The following is a 15,491-nucleotide window of genomic DNA, read 5'->3' as shown; positions in this document are numbered from 1 at the left end:
AATGAGATCATGTCCTTTGCAGGGACATGGATGAAGCTGGAAGCCATCATTCTCAGCAAACTAACACAGGAAAGAAAACCAAACACTGCATGTTCTCACTCATAAGTGGGAGTTGAACAATGAGAACACATGGACACAGGGAGGGGAACAACACACACCAGGTCTTGTTGGGGGATGGGGGGCATGGGGAGGGAACTTAGAGGACAGGTCAATAGGTGCAGCAAATGACCATGACACACGTATACCTATGTAACAAACCTGCTTTTTTTTTTTTTTTTTCCCAGAACTTGAAGTAAAATAAAACAATAAAAAATAAATTAAAACAAATAAAATTCAGTTTCTAATTCACTGGGTCTGGTCTGGGGCCTGGGAATTTGAATTTCTATCAGTATACCTTTACTGCTGGTCCATGGACCACACTTTGAGGAGCAGATATCTCTTAGAGATATCAGAGGTCTCAAATGGGCTACTGACAGAAGTTTGAGGACAGATAATTTAAGACTGGACAGATATTCTGAGTCCTCCATGACTCAGACCAAAGGAATTTCTTTATACCTGGGAGTTCTTTTGCTAGTTTTCCCTTTAGCCCTCCTCTTCATCATCATCATTATTATATTGTATTACATTATATTATTATTACTTTGGTTTTAAAAACTCTTTTTGTATTCACTTAGTATTTTATGGCAGTAGTTCTTAACCTTGACCACTCTTTGTAATCCACTGGGGAGCTTAAAAAAGATCCTAGCCAGGCGCAGTGGCTCACGCCTGGAATCCCAGCACTTTGGGAGGCCAAGGTGGGCGGGCCGCCCGAGGTCAGGAGTTTGAGACAAGCCCGGCCAACCATGGTGAAACCCCATCTCTACTAAAAATACAAAAAATTAACCGGGTGTGGTGGTGGGTACCTGTAATTCCAGTGACTCGGGAGGCTGAGGCAGAATTGCTTGAATCCAGGAGGCAGAGGTTGCAGTGAGCCAAGATCGCACCACTGCACTCTAGCCTGGGTGACTGAGTGAAACTCCGTCTCAGGGAAAAAAAAAAAAAAAAAAAAATCCCAATGCCGGGTCCCATGCCCAGAGAGTCTTAGCATGTACATTATCATGCACCTTAGATGCAGATATTTTTGTTATTTTGACTGAAAGGATCTAGTATGGTAGGTAGGAAAGCTGATTGTTTATGTGAGGGATGAAGTGACAAATGAAAGGTTTGGCTTTATAGTCATGTCTATTCTAATTAGGCTCTTTTTGCAATAAACTGAGACTCTCAAATGATTAAAGGGAAAGGGAAGGAGTATGGGGGTGGGTATTGTATGGAAAATTGGCAGGAAGCCCTAAAGGGAGTAGCCCTAAACTGTTAGGAAGAGGGAGCTATTTTTCTCTACTTTTCTCTAACTTTCTCTTTTGGTATCATTGTTTCTCTTAGCATATCTGCTCCAGTCTCCTTTCACTCTCACTGCTGGGTGGTTTATTCTGTTTTTCTCCTTCACAGCCCCTGCTTACTCCCTGTTGACCTCAGTTTATGCATGGGCCCATTCCTGACCTGTCTTCAGCAGCAGCTGGGAATACTGACAGCTTCATTTATTTATTTATTTATTTTGAACATGCATTTCAAATTGTTGAGAGGAGGAATTTGATTGGCATAGTATGCCTTAGGACACTGGCACACCCAAGATTTAGTTGCTATTCACATATTCAATCAATGCTGATGGGGAAGGGGCAGGAGGTGTTTGATGCCTAGAAAAAGAAATATAGCTAGCAATGACTGCCACTTCAGAGGCGCTGTAGGTAGGACTCTTGCCTTGGGAAGGAGTCAATGGTGGTTTCGTCTTTTTATTCACTTTTTAAAAAAGAGAGTCATCTCTCTGCATGGAGGTAGTTCAGTCATAGCATGACTTTCAGGCAGGGCCAAGAAATATAGTATGAACTTTATTGTCCTCTTGTCCCTTCATACTCAGAGGCCAAACCAATAGGAATATTTCACAAGGTCAGTAAAGTGAATCAGTTAAACTAAATAAAATAATTTAAACCAAACCACCTCAGATTTGCTTTGTATTTTTGAGATATCTTAATTTATTTTAATTCAATGTAAAAAGAAAAGAATCTATTCCATCCAAAATATCAACAAATGCCTTGATCTTAGGGGCTACAACTACCGGACAGGGAATAATTTGGGTTTGTTTTGGTGAAGGCCTAATGGCCAGGGAGTCCCTCCCTGCCATTCCTAGTCATTTTTGTTCCCCCACTGGAAATGCTGCTCCCTCATTCCCAGGATCTCAGAGTGTCTCAAAAGCACATAGGCCATCTTCTTGGAGGCAGTGGGTATGCTCATGCATGTGCTCCTGTGTACTAGAGACTGGAGGGATCTTTGAGAAAGCAGACACACAGGAGAACAAGCTCAAGCCCTTACCCCAGAATCTCAACTCCCTTCTTCTTTCTGTACTATTTGTTCAGGGGCAAAAAATATTCTTCCTCAGTGTTCCCCACACACAGGCTTTTAATGGGCTGTGTTTCTAGTTTTTATTTGCTGATCAATAAGCTGAAGGGTAGGTCTTGTCTGTTCCCAGAGATAAAGAACTGCATGCATAACTGGTCTCTATCCAGCTGAACAAGCGCTGGTTTCTCTTTGTTTTTCACAGTGTTTCTGAGAGATAAGAGGAAACCACCCAGACATGATGCATGACCATGGGAGGTTTTGAAATAATATTTTATAAACTCTTTCCCTATTCTAAGCTATGGATTTGGGATAGAAAGAAAAGGGGGAGGGCACCACATACAGCATAAGTTGATTTTTTTCTGGGTTAGAAATAAGCAGGCAAACACAACGTACACAGACATGCACACACACAACATATGAATAAATGTTCAGCTAGGGAAATAATAAGCCAATTTTCAGTTATAGGCGTGAAAGTCATATAGGAAAAATTTTAGTAATGCAAATGAATACATCCCTGAAAATTCAGTGACTGCTTCCTACCACAAAAACTGCCTCTGTCATATGGATTCAAAATCAATATTGAGCAGAGCCAGAATATATTCCCAGAAGACTATGGGATTCAATCAGGATAGAGTCCTATTAAGCGCATGCCCTTCAGGGGTTTTAGCAGGTTTCTGAGAAAGAGGGGTTGATTTGAGACAAATGATGGGGCAAGATTTTAAGTAGTTAAGATCAGTTGGCACTGATAAAGGCACAAAGAGTAAATGTTTTCAATAGTGAATGAAAATTCTGGTAGCAATTTGAATGGGTGTATTCAATCATTTAGGAGAAATTTGCTATTAAGCTAAGGAAAGAAGACTTGGGGCTGATATGATAGGACAGTGGAGATGCCGCATAGGAAAATAGTGTCTTCAGGAATGTTAGGAGGAGTAAACTTAAGAGACAGAGAGAGTGGTTCATAAAAGGGAAATTTAAGTTGAAAGCCATGACATCATTATTTCAGCAAACAGAAAAAAAAAAAAAAAAAGAGAAAGTTTCTTTCTATCTCTAGACTCATGAGCTTTAGTTGCTCTATTGTAGACTCTTGTCTATATCTCATCTCCAGTGCTGGATGGTAACTTCCCTGTAGGGAAAAAATATGTCTTATGGTTTCTTGAATTTCTCCACAATACCTATTGTGGTACCTTACTGGAATAGTAGCTCAATAAATGTTAATTGGCAGAATTAATGAATGGTGTCCTCGTGAAGTAATTATTTTTCCAAATTAAATGCTAGATTTTGGGAAACCAAAACCGGATTATATTTTTTCCTTCTAATACCAGGTAAATCAGAGGAGCAATTTATGAATTAAATCATTAGAAACTTATTTCAAAAGGAATTGGCTGGTCTAATGCTGGATATTGGATAGGAAAATTAAATGTGCCAATTTTAGGAGAGAGGCCAAAATCCAACGGACTTTTTATTGATCCCAGATTCATTCAATCAGACTAAACTTAGATGTTTTTTAGTTTTGGTTAATCTGACCAGTACCTTTCCTGTGCAGGTCTACCTTTTGGGAAGATTGGCTTCATGAGAGCACAGGTCCTGTCTATCTTGCTCACTGTCGTATCTCCAGCATCCAGAACAATCTTGCCTGGAATGTAGTAGGCGCTTAAGGAACAATCGCAGAGGGGAGGGAAAGAGAGAGGGAGGGAGGAAGGGAATAAAGAGCGAAGGGAGGGAGGGCTCTGCATCTCATACCAGTTAACCTGTCACTTATTTACTCACTCATCAGCTGTGAAGGACCCCCCTCAAATTCTGTGTTAGGCACCAAGGATACCAAAATTATGAGGTGCCACAGTGTTTGCTCTCAAAAAACCGATAGTCTAGTGAGAGAGAGAGAGAGAGAGATCTAACACAACAGAGAGAGATCTAACATAATACTGCTGTGCACCAGAGCAAATGTCACTGTCATAAAGGGAGTGTGCCAAAGGGAACGTCTAATTTGTCCCAGGAAGGGCAGGATACAAAACACATGGCTAGCCTGAGCAGAATCTTAATAAATGCAATGATGCTTTGAAGGCTTGAGAACTTTTTAATCTCTATAATCCTAAAACCGACTGGACAGATTGAATAAAACATGGAAGACTACAAGTCGTTACATTTTAGCCATTCTCTATTCAGAGTCATTTTGATGTTAGAAGTTATTTTGTGTTGACACTATTGGACTTTGGTTTCATTCGGGTAGTACAAATGCCTAGAGTGAGTCCGTCATACTGCAGCTTATCACAGAATCATGGCTTTATAAGTACAATCTTTATAAGCACAGTCTAAATAACACAAATTGAAGATCCGTTGTTTGGGCCAGACCTACATCGTACACCAGGAGTAACAGCTTTATTAAGCATAATCAGTTAGGACCGCTATTGGTTCTTTTCTGAGCAAATCCTTGTTCCTGTGACAAGGATTAATGATATAACAACCATAAGGTAGTCTTTGTATTGTATAGCAACCTATAGCAGTAAAGTTGTGTGTTTTCCACCAAAATAGCAAGTTTTCTAAAGAGGGCAGATTTGACAACTTGACAACAAAGGAAGGATCAGTGGTAAAAAAAAAGAATAAATTGTGGTTGACTAAGTTTATTTACATATAGTACAGGATTCTGTGGATATGATGCTAGACTTCTTAAGCAAGAAAATTCAGTGTCTAAGGAAAAAGGAGATCCTGCTTTGACTTCTACTTCTGGATTTCCTTATTCAGGTGCTGACTCCAGCACAGATCAAGTCAATTTGCCAGGCAATTCTGGACTCTGGGAAGCAGTATGCCATAAAGAAGAGGAAACCATTCCCCCTGATGTATTCTTACTATGGAACTGAATATTTGGGTAAGTAAAAGTGTTGGCATGGGCCTTTAGGGTGGAGAAAGTCTCTAATATTAATACCGAATAAAGGCTGGAAGATTTTGTTTGGCCTTAGGTCATTACTATTCATTTAATAAGAAATCCTTTAAAATGTTCTTTAAAAACCTATACTGACAGATAACACAAATTACAAGTTAATATTTGTTTTCATAGTCTACCTGACAGAAATGTAGCTATTTCAACAATTACTTTCACTCAAGACTAATATCTTTATTCTAGATTGTAAGCTCATTGGCCTAATTTTGCTGAAACATTGTGAAAACTTTTCACACACGATTGAAAGTAGTGCCTCTGAATAGGAAGGTAGGATTCAGCCACTAACATTTTAAAGTTTTTAATAGTAGTGGATTTATAACAGACTACTGAATTGTAATGGCTAATGGTGTGCTCTGGGCCATGCAAAAAAAAAAAAAAAAAAAAAAAAAAGAAAGAAATTAGTTATTCCTCTTTTAAGTCCTTCAGTGCCTCACCATTACTACTGAACAAGATTTGCAAGGCCCTTTATGGACCACCTGCCTCTTTCTCTAGACTCAAGCTTTATCTTTACCCTCCAGGTTCTGTCCAGCATAGTCTCCCACATGCAGTGTTCTCTTTCTACCTTTGTCCATGTTCCTTTTGCCTAGAATGCCCTACTTCCCCCAACCCCTTTATCTAATCTGTAATAATTATACCCAGATTTCAAGACTCTGCTCAAACATCATTAATCTGCTGAAAAATGTTCTGTGCTTTTGGAAAAAGGGTTGTTGAATCCTCTCTGGAGAAATATTCACAAGTTTTAGGTTTTCTCCCAAAGCAAAACTGGGTAACACGCTGTCATCCTGCACATACTTCTGTTGGAGCCATTATTACGCTGTAATTAGTGGCTTACCTGCCTAACTGCCTAAGCAGGCTTTGTGCACCTTCAGGATGGGAACTTTCTCTCATTTGTCTTCATGATTCCTAGACCTCACTACAGAGCTTGCACATACTTAGGGGACCCAAATGAATGAATGAATACCTAATAAACAACTTCAATGAGTTTTCTCAAAGAAATTTTATATTTCTGTTTAAGTCTCCCCAAAATCAAGCCCTGAGACAAGGATTTGGGTGTAAAAGGTTTACTTGAAAGGTAATTTCAGAAAGTGTTGATAGAGGAGCGGAGAAATGAGACAAGAAAGAGAAAGAAGCTAATTGAGTGTGTAATAATGAGCAACTGTGGACAACGGAGGCTCAGTTTCCCTAGGGAATCTTAGAGACTTTATAGAACACGTCTCAGAATTGTTTCACCCAAGGGGTGAGGAAGCTGGGATATTCTTCCACCAACTCTCTGCTTTATTGATTGGCTTCTCCTAGAGGTGTTAATTCCCTAGCAATTCTGTCCTGCCCCTTTGGGCAGGGCATACTCCTGTGGCCAGAGAAAGCCTCAGGCAAAATGATAGATGCTTGAGATATGAAGCAGGAACAAAGATGCATCTGAATGGTGAGTGTAGATGAGGTGATGAGCCAGGGCACTGACAGTTTCTGCTATAGTCCCCTAATCTATTCCATTCATTTTTCTGGTTTTATTTTTTGAGACAAGGTCTCGCTCTGTCACCCAGGTTGGAGTGCAGTGGTGTGATCATAGCTCACTGCAACCTCGACCTCCTGGGCTCAGGTGATCCCCCTGCCTCAGCCTTCCAAGTAGCTAGGACTATAGGCTTGCTTCACTATACCTGGTCAAATTTTTATCCTTAAATTTTTTTTTATAGAGTCAGGGTCTTGTTATGTTGCCCAGGCTGGCCTTGAATTCCTGGCTCAAGTGATCCTCCCACCTCAGCCTCCCAGTATTTTTCAGGTTTTCTTTAGAGAAATTAACATTCTGGCTTTTTACATATATAGCTTAAACTAGATTTTTATCTAGTGCATAAATATTTTCCTGAAAAGCAATCTCTTTTTTCCCAACAATTTCGAATCCAGCAAAATAAAGATATTTTCAAATTTCATGATCAAATTTTAAGAGCAATAGAAATTTTGACTGAATACAAACTGTAAAACTGTTTCCAGGGAGTCAAGAGTTCTGAGTATGGCAAAGTAAAAGGTGCCTGAATGCAAAAACAAAGCTTTAAAATTATAGAGTTGAGTTTAAAGAGCAAGCCATCAGAATATATTGACCCTAGTACCACCCACTAATCAGGATTCTACTAACTGGGAATGAGTGAAAACTCCTAGAGGGACTGGACTTTTACCTTTGTTAAGCTAACTTCTTTTCCAAAGGCATGTTCAGGACTTTGCTAGTTCAATACCCATCGCTAGTTCAGAATTATCTTAGGAATTCTCAAGACTTTGCTCAGATGACACTCTCTGTATGGAACCTTCAGCATCCTCTCCACCCCTGAGGCCAAGTTAAGCTCTCCTCCATTCCTTCTATTAGTCCTTGTGGTAGTCGTGGTTCTCTAGACAAACAGAATATGATTTATTATATAACTAAATGATTTATTATAGGGAATTGGCTGACATGATTATGGAGGCTGAGAAAGCCAGATCCAGGAAAGCCAATAATGTAAGTTCCGGTTTGAGTCCAAATCTGAAGGCAGGAGAAGGCCAATTCCCAGTTCAAAGACAGTCAGGCAGGACAAACTAATTTTTTCTTACTCAGACTCTTTGTTCTATTCAGGCCTTCACTGAATTGGATGAGGTCCACCCACATTGGAGACGGTAATGTGCTTCGCTCAGTGAACAGGTTCAAATGTTATTTTTATCCAGAAACACCCTCACAGACACACCCAGAAGTGATGTTTAACCAAATATCTGGACACTCCATGGCCGAGTCAAGTTGACACACAGAATTAACCATCATACTCCTGGTACACATCTCTCACAGAACACTTATCACCTCATGTTCTAATTATTTATTTACAAATCTGGCCGTCTCACTGGAATGGATGGAAAGGTCTTCAAGGGTATCAACCAAATCATGTTTATCTGTATAACCAGGGTTAGACAGTGCCTAATATGCAAGTGCTAAATGTAAAGGATTAAGTAAATGAATATCAATAACTAGTGTTAACATTACAAAAGAGGGATTTAGTCTGTTTTGTGCAGTGATCTATCCTCTGTACCTAGAACAGTATCTTGTACAGAGTAGATGCTTAATACTTGTGTGTTGAATGAATGAATAAAAGAATAAATGTTTAGGATACCTAGACCAAATTATTTTCAAGCATTTTAGGAGCATTTTCATGAAAGCTACTGACATTTCAATTACAAAGTTTGAAAAGATCTCTTCTCTAAAACAGATATTGGTCAGAAAACTTTCTGTAAAGGGCTAGAGACAGTAAATATTTTTGTCTTTCTGGGCCATATGGTCTCTGTCACAAATACAATGCTGCTGTTGTAGCCAGAAAGCAGCTATAGAAAATATGCAAATGAATGAGCATGGCTATTCTTTAATAAAACTTTATTTAGAAAAATTGGCAGTGAGCCATATTTGGCCTGCAGGCAATAGTTTGCTAGAAGCCTAGTTCTTAGGCAACTTAGTTATCACATTGCTATATTAGCTTTCAAGTAATATTGGCATTATTGTTTTTTATCCTGTCGATCTTTTCACTAAATCAAACTAGCTGTCCTCCCAATTGTGTGAATTTTATGCCTTGTTTGTTAATACAGGGGCAGCTCATGGATTGTCGTCTATTCTTCAGATGCTTCTTTCTTACCATGAGCATCTCAAGCCCTCAGATCGGGAGCTGGTATGGCAGAGCGTGGACTTTCTCATGGAACAGGAACAAAATTGCAACTGGCCACCTGAGCTCGGCGAGACCATCGAGAGAGAGAATGAGCTGGTGCACTGGTGCCATGGCGCTCCAGGTCTCACACACTCTGTTATCTAAAAACATTGCCTTTCATCTAGGTTAGCCACAGGGAGGTTCCTTTTCTGAGAAGTGAGGATATCTCATCTTATGTCATTACTATGTGAGATAAAAGGGTCGAGATGAAATTTTTCAAAGCCAAATGTCCTGATCAGTAAACAACTTCTGAAAATGGTCGTCTACATTTTAAAATATATGATCTATATCTATTTGTTTATAAAGTTAAACTAACATTGTCCAATAGAAGTATAATATGAGTTACATATGTAATTTACATTTTTAGTAACCTCATTGAAAAAGTAAAATCAGGTAAATTAATTTTAATAGTATATATTATAGTTCCCAATATACCCCTAATATTGTCATTTCCATGTATATACAATTTAAAAATTGAGATACTTCACATTTTAAAAAATATTCAGTCCTTGAAATCCAGCATATACTTTATACTTATATCAAATGTCAATTTAGACTAGCCACATTTCAAGTGCTCAGTAGCTACATTGGATAGTGCAGATCTGGAGCCTGGCAATTCAAAATGTGGCCCCTGGAACCAGTAGCATGGACAACTGAGAACTTGATAGAAATCCAGAATCTCAGGCCCCACCCTAGACCCACTGAATCAAAATCTACATTTTAACAGTATCCTTAGGCAAATCGTGTGCACTTTAAAGGTTGGGATGTACTATTCTACAACTCTTCTTCAAATAAGAATTTCCATCAGTACCAAACAAAATGTCTAGAAACATAAATAGCCTTCCCCAGTAAACTCTGTGGAATTGAGACCAGAAATTTAGCAAACCCTATCTTTTCCCACTTTTAAGAAATTCCATCACACTGCTAATTAAGCCTTCAGAGAATGGGTAATTTGAAAAAAAGTTAGATTCAAATAAATAAATCAATATTGGTTAGATGGCCAGGGGACAGATTTAAAATACCAAAATAATACAAAATTCTTAGATTCTGAGTCAATTTAATTTTCAAGGCCATGCTTCAATCCCACAAGCACAGTTTTAAAATATATTTGATTTCTCTTTACTTTTTCACCTGAGTTTCATTACCTTTTCCTCCCATTAATTAACAGTCTTTAATCCAACTATAATTTCATTTTGGAGGGTACAGTTTGAGTTGATGAATAGCAATCCCTGAAAGTATAGTATTGAGTTGATGAATAATGTAAGTCGCAGTATATTGGTCATATTTTTTCTGCCTGCTACGTTTACCTATCGAAGGAAGTTCAAAATGTGTGCTTGTACCAGTATCCATGCATTATGTGTTATGTCTAGGCTAACTTTTGCCAGTTATGATTTGAGCCCATTTCTTTTTAATTTGACCTTTTTGGGGAAAAAAACAAGTTATTTACCATGCTGGAAATGATATTCCTTCTTGTTATGCTCAATTCTTCCATTTCTCATTTATTTTAATTATTCTCAGTGATGGTCTCTGGATATCCTCCAAGTATCCCAGCAAGGATCCTTGAATTTTGGAGACATCCCAATTTAAACACAGAATATCTTAAAAGGATTCAATGTGCTAGTAAAAGTCCTGAAAAAAGTGGGAAGATAATCTACTAAAATGAATGACTGGGTCAGTTAATTGATGTGGGTGTCTTGCAGGGCAATTATTCCATCCTTTATGTACACTAAATACCATCTGTCTTTGTAAATCATTTATCATAACAGTGCAGCATAGGATTCATCACTTTGGAGACTATCTCCTCCTTTATCATTCATGTTCAATATCTAGAGAAGATTAAACATAAGTTTTAAAGAAAAATCATTCAGTCCACGTATTCACTGGACTACCAAAACGAAACCAATTCAAAAATGAATAGAAAACGAAGTGGGGCCCATTATTTCTACCAACCCCTACCCCCACCTCAAGGGTATTGGTCTTTCTTTGAAGAGATGCTCTAAAAACAGCATCAAGATTGATTATAAGTCTAATAAGTGCAGTCCAAAGACCACCAAGATTTTGCAGAAGTTGGCAACAGTAAACTCTCCAAAAATGCTATGCAGGAAATGAACTATAAAATAATTTTCATTTATTTAAGGAAAACATTTTTGAGAGTAGATTTATGAACAGTGCAGATGGTTTGAGGCAGCAGACTAATTCTGTGATTAAAAGCCTGCCAGAAATAATCCACAACGTGGAGCTTCATTAATGATACCTTATCTGTTCCTATAATTGTTTCCTATTGATGCTCCTTCAACCCACCTCCACAGGTGACAAGCCTAGTTATCATTTATGCAGTGTAGAAATAGTTCTTGACTCTTAAGTTAATAACTCCAGCTTCTAATTTCAGCTCCAACACTAACCAGTTTACTGATCTTAAGAAAGGGTCACTTTGTTTCTTTTGTGCCTTTGTCTCTTTATCTGTGAAATGAGCACTTTGACACTGAGTAGCAGAACTCAATCTTTTGATCACCACAGACCCCCTTTTATACTTTGGTCCCTTGCCATTCCTGAGGGTTGTGCCCCAAGAGCTTTGTGAACAAGACGTTTTTAAATACCTTGTGTGGCATATAGCTTTTTTCTCAATAAGTCCTGTAAAGTATTATAGGAAGATTTATGTGACCCCTTCATAACCTTGACAATTCTGAAATACAGGACCAAAGTCATTTACAAAATCATTAAAACAAATGCTGTGGCTAAAATAAACTCAACTGCATTAGGTTACATCATTGCTGTGGTAACACTGACAGTGCATTTCCTTGACGCTGCATGAAGTACAGGTGTGGGTATTTTTTTAAAAAACGCATTTTGTAAAGGCTCTTGGGTACGTGACTTTGAATAAAGAGCAACAAGGCTTTTGCAGTGCAGATATCATTGGTCACTAAGCTCTGTAGTGCACACTGTACAATACATGCCTCAGCGAAATTACACAACCTAGAATGGACCTGAGTGGTGATTCTCCAGTGTGTTGAAGGTATACGTGCCAAGTCTGGCTGTCACAAGGTCCTATTAGATCCCATATTTTCAAAAGTTTAGTCTCTTAAAACATAATTATTAAGTTATAATTAATTCCTTTTCCCAGTTGCATTTGGCAAAGTCATACATCATTGCTGACTCAGGCTTCTTATCAATGCACAATAATTAATGTTCCTATGATGAAATGATGTGGTTCCTGATTCCTATCAAAAGCAAAGAAACCCACCATTGCCTTTTCTTTTTTTTTTTAAATTAAGTAGCCTTATTGTGGCTTCCATTATGCTGGGTTAGGAACCAACAGGTTTACTAAGTTTTAGTTTAGAAGTTTTGCAAGGTCACTTCCATGTAACATTCTGTGATCCAGGATGCAGGGAGAAGCTCTTTCACCCTGGCCAGAACCACAGGATCAATACCTTTTAAGCTGTCTGGGGCTCATGGCCTGGTATAGCAATTAGACCATCTCACCCTTCTTCCTTCTACATCTCTCATCCATACCCCAGTATCAGCCTGTGCTGGGTTGAGAAATGGGGCACTTTATGGTCAACAGACATGTATGAGGTTCATGGCATTTGCCAGACACCATGCCACACACTAGTGTGAAAAAAGTGAACAAGATACAGTTTCTGCTCTTGAGTAGTTTGCACTGTATTAGGGGAGGCAGCCATGGAAATAGATAATTTTAATTGGGTTTTGTGTAAGTGCTAAAGTTTGTATAGGATCAGTGAAAGCTCAGAGGGGTTCTTCATGCTGCCTCCAGGTCCGGGGAAGGCTTCCTGGAGGTTGTGATGCCTAAGGTAAGTTAGCCAGATCAAGAAACGTACAAAGCTTGTTCCAAGAAAAGCGAACCACATTGGTAGTAAGAAGCATGAAAGCACTGTAGGTGGTTTGGTTCTACCGAAGTAAAAAGTTTCACGAAGGGAATGGAGGAGAAGAGGTGGGAAAATAGAAAAGGAGCTCAGTCACAAAGGGCTTTCTGTGTCATGCTAAGGCATCTGGGTAATAGGAAGTCATTTGGTAGTTTAAGCAGGGGAATGTCATGGTCAGGTTATGGTCCTAGAAAGGTCACTCACTCTGCCACAGAATGAATTTAAGGCATGGCAGACCTGGGGACAGGAGGCTAAAACAATCATCTAGGAAGGACACCTAGAGCCTGAGGGAGGCCAGCAAGAGCAGGGCCTTCCCACCCACCTTGCTTTGATTGGCTGTAATGCCCTCCTTCTTCACCAAGCTCTTTCCTCAGGGTCTAAAATTAGAGCTTGGTATCAAGAGGAACCTGTAAGGGAGCAGGGAAGCAGAATAGGCCAAAGAGGAGCATGTCTTACCTGGAGACTAGCTTCACCCTGAGTCTGAGGAGAAGCTAAGAAACACAGATTACATCAAGAAGCTGGGTCTCTCTTGAGGCAAGGAAGCCGATATTTTGTATCCCTGTGTCATCCCTGTGAGGGGTGGCTGCATAGCATAGCCTCTCATTTTTCTGAGGGCAAATCTCTCAAGAAGATGCAGCAGTGAGCTTTGTTAGTTGCCAACTTTCACAGGAACTGGGAAATGAGGCACTTGCTGGTAACGTAAAGCTGATCCACGCAGATCATCAACAGCATGCAGTACACCTTGCTAATTCCTTATCAACCTCCAATAATCAGGTTAGATGGTGTCACCCCTCTAGTAGTCATTTCCTTCTACCAAGTGTGTGCTAGGGGCCCTCCTGTGTGCTTCCATGAGACTTCTACTTCCCCTCACGTAGTCTAATTAATACTTCCAGTTAAGCTGAAAAGCACCATGAAGATAGAGACTTTTTAAAAGCTTAGCACCTACTACTGTGCCTGGCATATAGTAGATGCCCAATTAATATAGAAACATTCACCAAGTTCTGCAAAATGTCTCTTTCATTGGCTTTCTATTTTTTTTAAAGAGGCTTTTTTGTTTCTTTTTTTTAATTGAGGCGAAATTTACATAATATACAATTAACACTTTATTATATTTTGTTTTCTCAACTTTTATTTTGATTCAGAGGGTACATGTGCTGGTTTGGTACATGGGTAAATTGCATGTCACTAGGGTTCGGTGTACAAAGGATTTTGTCATGCAGGTAGTGAGCATAGTACCAAACAGGTAGTTTTTCAACCCTCACCCTCTTCCTACCCTCCCTCCTCAAGTAGGCCCTGGTGTCTATTGTTCCTATCTTTGTGTCCATGTGTTCTCATCATTTAACTCCCTCTTATAAGTGAGAACATGTGGTACTTGGTTTTTTGTTCCTGCATTCATTTCCTAAGGACAATGGCTTCCAGCGCCATCCATGTTCCCAACATGATCTCTTTTTTTATGGCTGCGTAGTATTCCATGGGGTATATGTGCCACGTTTTATTTATCCAGTCCACCATTGATGGGCACCTAGGTTGACTCCATGTGTTTGCTACTGTGAATAGTGCTGTGATGAACGTACAGGTCATTGGCTTCATTTTTGTCTTTCTGCTAACAACCAGCTCACAGCTACCCTGTTACCTTCTTTAGGTCTCTCCTGACACCACTAAAATTGGGACATTTTGTCCATAATAATCACATTGTCATACAAAAATAAAAGCCAACCAATCCACAACAAAAACACTTCCATCGGTTCCCTGATGACCACAGAGTACAGTCCAAGCTATCTAATTAGATTTGTAAAACCATCCATAATCATAACCCAGTCTAGCCTTGTTCCCCACTGGTCTGTTGGTTAGAACATTGCCCCACTAGCCTTCTTGTGGCTTGTCCTTCCTGGCTCCATATCTTTGCCCTTGCTAATCTTGGTGCTAGATAGAATGCCCTCCCTACTTCATCTTGGGCCTGGAATTTTGCATGTATCCTTCAAAGTTCTGAAAAAGTGCTCCTTCCATTTAAGGCCCCATCTAAGTATCTCTGTAGGGAACTTCCACCTTTCTTTTTTTCTTTTTTTTTTTTTTTTGTTGAGATGGAGTCTTGCTTTCTCCCCCAGGCTGGAGTGCAGTGGTGCGATCTCGGCTCACTGTAAGCTCCACCTCCTGGGTTCACGCCATTTTCCTGCCTCAGCCTCCTGAGTATCTGGGACTACAGGCACCCGCCACCATGCCCAGCTAATTTTTTGTAGTTTTTAGTAGAGACGGAGTTTCACCGTGTTAGCCAGGATGGTCTCAATCTCCTGACCTCATGATCCACCCGCCTCAGCCTCCCAAAGTGCTGGGATTACAGGTGTGAGCCGCCACCGCACCTGGCCTGGAACTTCTACCTTTCTGATTCCACTGGTATTATTGAGAGAACCATTTATTTTATGTTCCAGCAGCATCATGAACTATATATCCTATTATGAATCAGTCATATGCGTATATTTTTATCTCCCTTTTTAGAGAGTGCCTTCCTGAAGGGTAGGAGTCATGTTTAGCATTTATTTAATA

The 15,491-nt window shown here is 39.5% G+C and overlaps 1 protein-coding gene across 1 annotated transcript in view; it reads left to right on the top strand.

Annotated features, from left to right (window-relative positions):
* Positions 1–15,491, top strand: part of LANCL3 (LanC like 3) — a 147,075-nt gene that overhangs the window by 120,299 nt on the left and 11,285 nt on the right. Inside the window, exons 2-3 of the mRNA XM_023202663.2 lie at positions 5,170–5,293; positions 8,954–9,151. Of these exons, the coding sequence (XP_023058431.1) occupies positions 5,170–5,293; positions 8,954–9,151 (322 nt within the window). The remainder of the gene's footprint in view (positions 1–5,169; positions 5,294–8,953; positions 9,152–15,491) is intronic.

Source organism: Piliocolobus tephrosceles, chromosome 12 (genome assembly GCF_002776525.5).
Source record: "Piliocolobus tephrosceles isolate RC106 chromosome 12, ASM277652v3, whole genome shotgun sequence".
Lineage (NCBI taxonomy): Eukaryota > Metazoa > Chordata > Mammalia > Primates > Cercopithecidae > Piliocolobus > Piliocolobus tephrosceles.
The sequence above is the reverse complement of the archived record's forward strand: the minus strand, read 5'-3'. Positions and strand labels throughout refer to the sequence as shown.